The sequence below is a fragment of the Curcuma longa genome, chromosome 4, assembly GCF_044706935.1.
Source record: "Curcuma longa cultivar G26 ecotype Majalengka, Jawa Barat chromosome 4, ITB_CL_G26_1.1, whole genome shotgun sequence".
Classification (NCBI taxonomy): domain Eukaryota; kingdom Viridiplantae; phylum Streptophyta; class Magnoliopsida; order Zingiberales; family Zingiberaceae; genus Curcuma; species Curcuma longa.
Genome location: NC_133864.1, coordinates 1,799,861 through 1,812,247, shown reverse-complemented (window position 1 = coordinate 1,812,247; position 12,387 = coordinate 1,799,861). Strand labels below are relative to the sequence as shown.

The window sequence follows — 12,387 nt, the reverse complement described above, 5'->3', positions numbered from 1 at the left end:
TTTCATCTTCCACATCCTTCTAAGGTATTTAATATATGTAACCATGCCCCTTCAACTCAAACCCAATATTATATAATTTTGACACAAAGTTGTTGTTGACTTAGGCTCATTATATTCAATCAATAATTATAATTTTTTGTAATTTTTTTTAATTTTGTTCATGATCAAACTTTTTGAATTTGAACCATATATATCGTCATCAGTGACTTTTAATCAAAGCTTATTGAAAAACTTAGACTTATCTAATTTAATCCCAATTAGACAATGCATCCTTGGGACTCTCTTAAATATAATTATGTCCATCAACTTTGATTTTATACCCTACTTAGCCCCTATAATGCGTTAAAGTATATCATTTTTCTTTTTTAGTTTAACTTGGTCAAAAATATATCAAAACACTTTTAATAAAAAACCTCTTTATCAAATTGGTAAAAAAAAATTAAACTTAATCAAAATTACTTCAATAATATTGAAATCATCATAAAATTATTATTGCAACTATTGTAGAAACAAATTAATTAACTACTACAATTGTCTTGCAGCTAATCAATGATTGCTATAACTTTGTAACAGTTATTTAATAGTTACAATATTATTGTAATAGCTATTAGTAGTTACTATAATAATTTTTTGATGTTTTAAATTTTTAAAAGTGATTTTGATCAACTTTAGATAATTTTAATTAAATTAGTAAAGAGTTTTTTGACATAAAAATATTATGGAGGCGCTTGGTAGGCGGGTTTAGGAGAGAGGAATGGGAATGAAATTTATTTCATTCTCATTCTTAATGCTTGGTAGACGGGAATGAAAATCAAAATAAGGATTTGATATCCCTGATTTCATAATATAATCTACCCCTCCCCCCGATTATCGCTAAACTCATTCTCATCGCGGCGCAGTTTTTTTTCCGTGGATAGCAGTACCCCACGCCGTCGCGATTTCGATTTCTTCTCCGCCGTGATTCTTCTTCCTCACCCGCGAGCCTTCTTTCCTCTTGGCTGCCCCTTTTCTTCTCCCCCGTTCATCTTAAGCTCCCCCATCTTCCTCTCTTCTTCTTTCCTCTACCGTCGTCGCCGCCTCCACCGCCAGTCGGATCGGTGGTTGAGAAGCTGGTGAACTTGGTGGAGGAGATCGCCGCCACCTCTGACTACAGGAACTCTTACAAGAAGCAATTTTCCAATCTCTCGCGGCGGATCAAGCTGCTGGCGCCCATCTTCGAGGAACTCAAGGAAAGCAAGGTCGCGATCCCCGCGTCGATGTTAATAGCCACGTAAAAGCTTAATCGGGCCCTCGATTTGGCGAAGGATCTGCTCCTACTGGGGAGCAAAGGGAGCAAGATCTTCCTAGTATGTTACAGAGGCTTGATGGTTACTGTCTCGTTTCTTGGTCTCTCTTTTTATTTTGATCATGACAAATGTGGTACCCTTCCTTTCTTCCAATTTTCTTCAATGAAATTAACTACTTCTTCAAAACATATAGTCGTCGCTTCTATCTTCGTCCCTTAATTCAGTATCCTACCGGCATAGGTTGGTTCATCGGCTGTGTTATCGGCCATTCATCAAGTTGTCTTTCGTTTCTTTATGGAACAGCTTTGACTAGCAAATGTTTGGTCTGGTAGCCTAGCAAATCCTATTGTCTTTTATCAATACAAGAAATGACTAATCAGTTTTTGATGTGATTGCTGATGGCTATACGAAATCAAATGTACAAGTTTGGGCATTTCTGTTTTCAACTTTGATGTCCTTTTTTTCTGTCAAGATTATTCAGAAAAGAAACAGATTCGTAAACAATTAACCAAGCGGATAAAACGAGCTAATAGAAAAAAAACAATTCCCTTAGATTGTTCTTTATTTAGTCTTTTTATGCTTAGCCTACAACATCTAGCTAACTATTTGTACTTGATTTTTACTTGTTCTTTCTTTCCATCTCTTCTCTAGATCATTTAAGAAAGATGTTGTTGTTAGTGATTTCTCTCTCTCAGTTACTGAATTTTTTTGCAAGAAATTCCTTTATGTTGCAATTACTCTCATTCTCTTTTCATTCATTTTCAGAAATTATATGTTTGGGTTTATGGTATCATTAACTTGATTTAATATTCTTTTAGGATGGAGAGTAATGCTGATGACTCTATGGGAAAGAATGTAGCACGAGGAAGAGGCAAAAATAAAGTTTTCTGGACGGAAGAGGAGAGTTGGGCATTAATAAGATGTTTACAAGATATGGCAACCGATCCTCTTTGGAAAACAGATGGTGGGTTCAAGAATAACTACATGGTTGAGATAAGAAAGATTATGATCCAAAAGTTACCAACTTTCACAAAATCTGTCAATCACATTGAATCTAGGATTAAAATCTTAAAAAGAAAATTCCACGCTATCAATGAAATGTGCAAGCAAAGTGGTTGTACTTGGAATGATGTTGAAAAGAAGATAGCTTGTGAAGAAACATGGTATCTTGAATGGATTAAGGTATGTGTATTAGTCATTATTGTTTTTTATTCAAATTATAATGTTAAGTTGATTGTTATGTTTTTTTTGGACAGAATCACAATGACGCCAAAAGTCTCTATAATGTATCGTTCCCTTATTTTTCGGAGTTAGAGATGGTATATGGCAAAGACAGAGCAACAGGCCTTGTTGCGGAAGATCCTATGATGGCTGCACAAAACATCACTGATGTGGATGCTGAGTTGAGCATATCGGATGATAATTCACTTACCGAAAAAGGAGTTGAAGTTGATTCGATGCCAAATCAACAACCTTCTGTCTCATCAAAGGCATCTCACTCTAAGGGGAAAAAGAAATCATCAACTGATAATGTTAAAAAAGTTTCGAAGAGGGCAAAGACTTCAACTGTGCAAAATGTTGATTCTGACTTCAAGTTACTCAGTGATCGAGTTGAGGGATTTATGCAAACTGTTAGCTCACACCTTGAGTCAATGTCATCTTGGGTTCAAGGTAAATCCTCAAAAATGCCACAAGTTCTTGAGGTATTGGATAAGTATGGGTTCGTTGGTAAGAACAAGTACAAGGCTGCTCAAGTTATTTGTGAAGATTCTGTGAAAGTTGAGTTATTGTTCAGTTTGGATTCATCTGAAATTGAAGATTTTGTGCTCAGTTGTTTAGAATAGTATGCTTGTGATGTTGTGTTTGATGACTACAGTTTTGCTTCTCTCACTTTTGGTATTGTGGTAGTTGTTTTGATCATGTAAGACAATTGTGTTTAAAAACCTTGGAATTGCTCAGTTGCTTATGTTTGTGATGTTGGGTTTAATGAATACATTTTTGCTTCTTTCACTTTTGATATTGTGGTAGTTATGTTTAAAAACCTTGGACGATGATTTATTGTGAACAATTATGTCTTTTGTATGTTGGGATGAAATAAAAATATTCATCATATTATATTTTTTTTAAAATAAAATGGTTTTGGCTATGACTCTATATGATTACTTTTGTCTTTTACATATAAGGGTAAAATGGGAATTTTAACTGATTCCCATTCCGTAATTTAAGTCAAACCAAACAACATTAATGGGAATAATACCCATTCCACTATCTATACCAAGCATCAAAAATTCGGTAATCATTCCCATTGCCATTAACCCCTCAATGAAATCCATTACCATTCCCATTACCAAATTTATACCAAGCGGTTGGAAAGCCCTTTTAGAGATCTACAAAAAAAGTTTCTGGAGTCGACTCAGATTCGGGCTGGAGTCGACTCAAGGGGCTGGAGTCGGCTCATAAGGGTATTTGAGTCGACTCGGACAGCAGATAACGAGCAGGATGAAGTTCTATCTGCCACGCAAGCTGGAGTCGACCCAGATAGGGATCTAAGTCGACTCAGGACCATTATAAAAGGCCGTGAACGTGCAGAAGCAATCCCATTCAAGCCAGAAAGTTCCCTGTTCAACTATTGGTGTTCCTGAACGCGACTGAGGCCAGACACGTGCAACCGAGGAAGCTCCAGGAGGAGTGCGCAGCGCTCGGACTTCCAGAACGGCGGCTATTGTTTGGTTAACCCTTTCTTACTAGTCTTTTCTGTATTCATTTTATATTATTATTTATTGGACTGTAAGACGGGTTTCTTCGCCTTCGAACAACTTCGGAAAGGAGACCATTAGTGGACGGGCGCCTCCCGTACATAGGCCTTGGATGTACTAACCCTGGGGGATTAGGAACCAAGTAAATCCGTGGGTCCTTGTTTTTTGTGTTCTAATATTCTACTGCGAGTTTTGATAGATTCGAACGAACAAAGATTGTAAAAGCTACACGCGCTATTCACCCCCCCCTCTAGCGCATATCCCGATCCTACAGACTTGATGTTTGGATGTGTGGAAGTGAGTGAAGTCTAGTCAGATAACTAGCGAGAAGTCCTAGTCAGTTAAACTAGGCATTGGAAGTCCTAATCTGGACGATTGGGCAAGGCAAGTCCTGGTGAGTGAAGCTAGGCAAGAGAAAGTCCTAGTTGTAGGCTAGGCAAAGGGAAAGTCCTGATTTGGAGAATCAGGCGGAAGTCTTGGCAGAGTCGAAGCACCAAGTGAACTCTGGGCTAGTCTGGAGGACCGAGCTGCAGCAAGAAGTCTGGGCTAGTTAGGAGGACTGAGTCGAAGCAGAAGTCTGGGTTGATCTGGAGGATCGAGTCGCAACAAAAGTCTGGGTTGGTCAGGAGGACCGAACTGCAGCACAAATCCTAGGGGCTAAGGACAGAGTCAAGCAAAAGTCCAACAAGTCAAGAGGACTTGGTTGGCAAAGGTAAATTTTCTAGAGTGGAGTGGGTAAGGATACGTTCCCGGAGTGGAACATTAGGCGTCAGACTAATCTAGGATTTTGGTAGAAATCTGAAGTTAGACCCACAAAATAAGGATAGGATGTGTTGCTTTGTTTGCATGCTTATATTGCAGGAATCTTGATGCAGGGGCAACACATGAGGAGTTCGACTTCAACGGGCCATAACTTTTGACTCGGGACTCAGAACGAGGCACGGTCAGATGCGTTTCGAAGCCCTTTCAGAGATCTACAAAAATGGTCTTTGGAGTTGACTCAACTGTAGCTTGAGTCGACTTAGGTGAGCCTGGAGTAGACTCAGATAAGACTGGAGTCGACTCAGACAATGGATAACGAGCAGAATGAAGTTTTATCTACCACGTCGACTAGAGTCGACTTAGATCAGCCTGGAGTTGACTCAGGTGCAGTATAAAAGGAGGTGAACATGCACAAACAAGTATATTCAAGCCAGAAACTTTCCTGCTCAACTAGTAGTGCTTCTAAATGCGACCGGGGATAGACGCTTGCAATCGGGGAAGATCCAGGAGGAGTGTGTGGCACTCAGGACTTCTGAAACGGCGAGTTTGATTTAATTTATTATTCTATCTTATTTTAAAGTTCTTGTTTTTGTTATTATTTATTTTGGATTGTAAGATGGGTTTCTCTACCTCCGAACAAGGTTCGGAAAGGAGATCACTAGTGGATGGGCACCTCCCGTACATAGGCCTTGGATGTACTAACTCTGGGGGGTTAGGAACCAAATAAAAATTCGTGAGTCCCCTGTGTTTTATTTTCTAATTCCGCTGTAAGTTTTCTTTGATAGTAACGAACGATTTTGAAAAGCAACGACACGCTATTCACCCCCTCTAGTGTGTCACATCGATCCTACATAGTATAACCGTAAGGTGATTGCCTTAGGAGACCTCTCAAATCTAACACCTAGGTCCACACCTCATCGAAGATGTCTACTTAAGATGTCAAAGTATAAGCCTCTATAACCAAGGCGACTTGAATACAGCAAGTCCAAGGAAACTCACACTTAAGCTTGATTGAGATCTTCATTGACATATGCATAAAACCATATGAAGTCTCAAGGCAGGTCACTTCAATGAACTGATTACCTTTAACTAGCATCCACGTTTAGCTCTCACTACAAGAAAATTGGTCTTTAACAACACTCAAAAGACATCGGTTTTATGACAAAACCGATGTCTTTTACTTTTTTACAACGGTTTTAAGAAAAACCGATGTCTTTGAGAGGTTGATGGGAGACTACGACAACGATTTTTGGAGGATACAACAACGGTTTCAAAACTGTTGTCTATGTCCGCCTACAACAACGGTTTTTGAAGACTACGACAACAGTTTGAAAACCGTTGTCTATTTACGGTTTCAACAACGGTTTTGGAAGCTATAACAACAATTTAAAACCGATGTCTATTTGCGCTTTCAACAACGGTTTTGAAAGCTATAATAACAATTTAAAACCGTTGTATATTTTGGTATTTTCTTTCCCTCTCTCCCTCCAAATACGCGCTTCCAAAACTCCTAATTAAACCCGTGGTTCCAACAGTACACCCGGACTTAACCCTAGACACGTCCGCCGCATCTTCAACCATCCCCCTCAACTCCACAGAAGACCTTCGTTCGGGACATCTCCGCCGCTTCAACGACACCGCCGCGTCTTCAACCACCCCTCCCCTTCTCAACCGACGTTCGGGAGATCTCCGCCGCTTCGCTTCCTCCGGACCTTCGTCTCCACTTCCACCGCCGCTAAGCTTCCTCCGCAACCTTCGGCTCCACTTCCACACCTCCCCTCCTATCTCTTCGAGTGGCCCACCTCCCCTCCGCAACCGCCGCTAAGCTTCTTTCGCCTTCGTCAGCTCCTATCTCTTCGAGTGGCCCACCTCCCCTCCGCAACCTATTCTACCGCTTCCCCTGCCGCTACGCTATTCTCTAATCCTTCGCCGTTCTCCACTCCCCTTCGCCGTTCGCCGCTCTCTTCGCCGGTTGCTCACGCATCTCCTTCGCCATTCGCTGCTGCCCTTTGCTTTCGCCGCTGCCCTTCGCTTTCGCCGCTGCCCTTCGCCATTCGCCGCTGCCCTTCGCTTTTGGGCTGGATGGTGCAGACTGTGATATGTTCTATGAGATATACTGCCTCGATAGGTTTGAATGGGTTGAAATACAGATGATTGTAGATAAGCATGAAGCAGAGGAAGCAGTGGGCATGGTGGATCCGAGGCACATCAAGAGGGGAAGCCGGAAGTATTACAGGTACGTAGGGTCTTTGACTACTCCCCCTTGCACGGAAGGTGTGGTCTGGAGCATCGTTAAGAAGGTTCGTTGGATCTCATTTATGCTCGATTAATTGCGTTTTATTTGAATCGAGTAGATGCAATGAATAATGATACGAGTAGTTTTTGTGCAGGTGAGAACAGTGACGAGGGAGCAAGTGGACCTTCTCAGACAAGCTGTTATGATGTAAGCAACACTTTGCAATAATTCATTTTGTTAAAAATTTCATTCTGAATCATATCAGAATTTTAGAATCGGCAAGATTTTAAAAGTTATAGTTATATGATCTTTTGCAGGATTCGGAGAGGAATGCGAGGCCGATTCAGCAGATAAATGATAGGATGATCGGTTTCTATCGCCCCCTTCCAAATTAATATGCATGAGCATGTTCTCCAAATCTTTGTGTCTGTTGATTTCTCAATTAATGGTTTCTGCTGGTGCATTTAAACATTTTTTTCGAAAATAACTGAGAATCAAAAAACTCTTTTTTTTTGTTTTCTATTATCGAAGTGATTGCGAGCAAATTAAATCTTACGCTACCAGGAAAAATTTATTATGTAATAAAGAAATTGTTTTATTTTGTTGCTGACTTAATTTATTTGTTGAATCTAACAGAACTGCATCATAGTAGATCTATGGATGCTTTCATCATTCGAATTTTATGCATTAGTTAGATTCATTTGTTTACCAATATTTGGTTCTTACTTTTTGGTGCTTTCATAATTTTACAGGAATCAAAGCTCAATCCAGATGCAAAAGTTTTTACACCAACAACCACAAATTATAGACAAGTAGCAACTCCAGTGCCCAGATTTGTAAGCCCAAGTCAAATGTCAAATAGCCTTTCTGTAGTGCCTAGTATTGGTGCACAATTAGGAAATGAAGTGGATTCTTTTGCAAGTCGTTCCATACAATAACCTAATGCTCTATAACATGACAGTTCTATTTTGTGCATTATTGGTGCTACACTAATGCTCTATAACAATGGTAATACTCAGAACTCCATGAATTATATTTGTTTATTCTTTTGGTTTCTATTTTCAAATAGATTGTGGGGCACAGTAGTATTCGCCAACTTCCATTTAGATTATAACCTGATAAGTTTATACCACTGTATACCTGCCCATTTGGATTTCTCCATTATTCAAGGTTCCTTCAACTGAGCTTATGCATTCACAAATTGGACTAAACCAACTTATTTTTCTTGTGCAGGTTGTCAGACATATTTTTGGATATCATTCATTCCTCTTATTGTAAGTATTTCTTTCACATAACTTGTAGTTTATGTACATTTGCCATAACCCATGGTTGGCATCTTAGATCAGTTGCCATAGCTTGTTTTTGGCTCTAAATCCATATGGTTTTTTTCATGTAGGGTCATCATTCAATTTCTCTGCAGCTGCAGCTACAGAGAAAAGTTGTTTTTGTTACCGTCATCACCGATCTCAACACCTGCCACCCTACATGGTGTGTGAAACTAATTTTGTATACTTTTATGAAGTTAAATTTGACTGAAGAACCTTATCGGTTCGATCAGGTTCCACTCTGATGTCAATAGATGTTACTGCCCCTCTGAGGAAGTAGCAAAGAGAGCAGCGTTGGATGGCCTACAGCCTTCTCAGATCCATGTGTCTGGTTTGCCCATCAGACCTTCCTTTTGTCGTGCTGTTCTCGTCAAGGTTTGTCACGAGAGCTTAGCATATCTGCTTAATTAATCTTCTGCATTAGAAATTCAAGTTCCTTTTGTTTCCTGATAGGATGAATTGAGAAAAGAACTTGAGATGGACTCTAGTTTATATCTTAGCATGGTATCCCTGTACTTTATGAGCTGCAACTTTAAATCTTTCTTTTTTATACTTTTTGTCAGATGACCTTTGAGCTATATGGCATGTTAGCTGGGAATGCAAGCCTTGTACAGAAGGCTACGGAGAGCATCCAAGAATTTAAAGCTTGCTGGTCCAAGCCTGTTCGAAGTAAGTGAATGGAGTGGTTCATGATTCATTGCTATGCTAGATGGAGATTTTGTATCTGTAGAAGAAGTACAACAGTCAAAAGGTTATTTGTAAACCCTGAGGATTCTATTAGTTTCTTCTGAGGATGAAAACGCTGAGAGAATATGTAATATGTTGCAAGAAGAATATTTGTGTTATTTGTAAATATTGAGGTGATTAAATATATCGGTGCTTTTCTATTTGTAATTTGTTTGGTGAATTTATAATATTATGATAATTTTATAATCTTGCTCGATCATAATTTACAAACAACATTAAAAAAATAAGTGTTATTACAACAGTTTTAAATTCAATGACATCGGTTTGGAAGCGTTGTCGTTAATTGATATTACATCGGTCGAAAACCGTTGTTAAAATTGATGTTAAACAGATATTACATCGGTTTTATACCGTTGCATAACCGATGTCTTTGAGTGATACTACATCGGTACTACATCGGTTACAAACCGATGTCGTTGAGTGATATTACATCGGTTAAAAATCGATGTCTAAAATGTCAGACCTTTTACATCGCCTTCATAGACATCGGTTGATTTTCTCATAGACATCGGTTTTCCACCGATGTCTATGACTGTTTTTCTTGTAGTGTCTCAACATCTAATGTCTTCTGCTAATGAGATGAACTGCTTGTCGAACCTAAGAGTTTATGTAGGATCGAAGAGAGCGCTAGAGGGGAGTGAATAGCGCTATCTTTTAGCATTTTCTCAGTTTTTGTAAACTTGTCGATTATGTTCGTAAATCAAAGATAACATTACAGCGAAAATAATAATTGCAAGAAACACAAGAAGACACAAGTTTTTTTTACTTGGTTCACAGCCACAGATTGCTATTCCAAGGCCCACGATCTTTGATCGTTTACGTATGAGCAATTCACTAATTAACTCATTCCTTACGGAGAGGAGTTATAATGATTTATAAAATAGAAATGCGATAACAACTCTATCATACTTAAATGAAAAGCATACATGTAAATCGTTACTATATCACCGGAGGTTGAGAAGATGACTTTCGGTGCAGAACTCCAGCGTTATAATGGCTTCTAGGGTGATCATTCACATTTAGACTACCGTTGGGTTGCTATGGAAATGACTTGAATTGATTCTCTAAGGCCTTCTGTCGAAGGTCTTTTATAAGGCTTTCCCGACGCCTGGAATCTCTTTCTAGGTGCCTCCACGATGTCCGTCGATCCACCATCGACGTTGTTGACTCGGTACTTCCAATTGCCTAGATTCCCCTTCCAGGCGTCTCCGTGCTAACGTGGAGGTTCTGAATGAACTTTGACTGCTGCTGTGTTTATCCAAACCCAGGCGCCTAGAACCAATCTAGTCGCTTGGAAGCTAAGGTGTCCCGACCACTGGGACAAAGCCACCTCATTGCTTTGTTGGCCTAGTTCACTGATGTACAGTCGCCTAGATTCACAATCTGTGCACCTAGACCGCCAATCGCCTATACTTGTTGGACTTCCTGCTTAACCTTGATCCTTGGCTCCCAGGATTTGCTACTAGGCCTACCGGTCTACCTAACCACCTAGACTTCCACCATGCATCCAGTCCTCCTAACCTGCTTGGATTTTGCCATGAATCCGGTCCTCTTGACCTACTTGGACTTGCACCTGGTGAACTTGATCTTGCAAAAATTTCTGTCTGATCCTTCAAACCAAGACTTGCCTTTGCCTAGCCTCAACTAAGACTTACTTTGCTAGCCTCAACTATGACTTTCCTGTGCTCCCTACACACTAGATAAACATATCAGTACACAACACAAACTTAACTTGAACCTCGTGCCATTATCAAAATCAAGGTTCGATCATTTGGTGCTTTCCTGTATCAACAATCTCTCCCTTTTTGATTATGGCAACCCGAGTTTCAAGTTAAAAAAAAACTTATAATATTCAAAAATTTAAGTCATCATCAACATTCAACTCATGCTTGAGAAAAATAATGTTTCATATAATGTGTATAGCATGAATGTGCAATGACTATCTCCCCCTACTTTCAGGACTCCCCCTGAATTCATACTTTTTAAAACAAACAAAGTTTGAAAAACCTTTTTGTTCACTACCCCTGAACTTGACATGGTTTAGTTTTGATCAGATTGATAAAAAAACCATTCAAGTCCTTAAAAAATATTTTGAAAAGTTTTTTTGATAATCTTTGAAATAATTTTGAATTTTTTCAAAATATCTGAATTTAAAAATATAAGTTCAAAAACATTTCTATGTTTTTGAAAATAAATTTGAATTTTTAAGATTTTTTTTAACATAAAAAAAAATAAACTTGAAGAACTTGAAAAACTTGAAATCTCATGTTACTCTCCCCCTTTAACATAATCAAAATAAATAATGGGTTTGAGTTCAAGCATGTTATAAATAAATAAAATACTTAGATAAAAAAATTTATCCGAGGGGTTAGTGTCCAACTTAGGTTTTCACTAACTACTAGGAAGTAGTAACTTGACTCAATTAGTCAAGTTCAAATGTATCATTCCATTCAGCTTATGCTTAGGAACACTTAGCTTGATTCAATATTTTCGTTTAAAGCCCAAGTTAGATTCGATGCATAGATATAAGCATCTGAGACTCAGGCTAGAATCATATGCATCTCACACCGTTCTAAGTTTCACAATCACAAACAAGGTAACTAGTGTTCTTTGTGAGATGCTCCACTTAGATCTATAGGTACATGATTTCTTGGGGGAAGATTCTAGTCTAAGGCTAAATCATTCCTTTCTTTTATTTTGAAATCAAAATTTGAAAATAAGTTTTTTAAAAAAATAAAAAATAAGCTTTTTAAAAAATTTTGAAAAACTTAATAATAGTATATTTTTAAAAAATGAGTTTTTGAAAAAAAATTAAAATTTTCCTTATTCTACCAAGCATAGTCCTAATTGTCTTCTAATGGTACTAAATTCGGACTCTGGTAGAGGTTTAGTAAATATGTCTGCTAAGTTAGATTTTGACTCAACATAGTCGAGTATAATTTCTCCCTTAGCGACATGGTCTCATATGAAATAATGTTTGACCTTTATATGCTTTATTCTAGAATGGTGCACTAGATTCTTAGTCAAATTTATAGAACTTATATTGTCAATTAGCATCTTAGTGTTATTATATTTCAAATTATAATCTGTTAATGTGTGCATCATCCAAAGTAGTTGTGCAACACATTCACCCATGGCTATGTATTCTGCTTCAGTTGTAGATAATGCAACACATTGTTGCTTTCTACTACACCAGTTGACTAGACAAGGACCCAAGAACTGGCATCCTCCACTTGTACTTTTTTGGTCTAGTTTGCAGCCAGCATAATTTGAGT

The 12,387-nt window shown here is 38.4% G+C and overlaps 1 protein-coding gene across 1 annotated transcript; it reads left to right on the top strand.

Moving 5' to 3' along the window:
- The first annotated feature begins 2,105 nt into the window (after nt 1–2,105).
- On the top strand, nt 2,106–3,130 carry LOC141826344 (uncharacterized). The gene is made up of 2 exons (XM_074713585.1): nt 2,106–2,468; nt 2,543–3,130. The coding sequence occupies exons 1-2, from the start codon at nt 2,106–2,108 to the stop codon at nt 3,128–3,130; spliced, it is 951 nt and encodes a 316-aa protein (XP_074569686.1).
- Nucleotides 3,131–12,387: the final 9,257 nt, after the last annotated feature.

Bases quoted from the DNA above. Each gene is read 5' to 3' on its own strand.
- LOC141826344 (XM_074713585.1), top strand. From the start codon at position 2,106: ATGGAGAGTAATGCTGATGACTCTATGGGAAAGAATGTAGCACGAGGA. The intron at 2,469-2,542 runs GTATGTGTATTA...TTTTTTGGACAG, and splicing joins GGTATCTTGAATGGATTAAG to AATCACAATGACGCCAAAAG.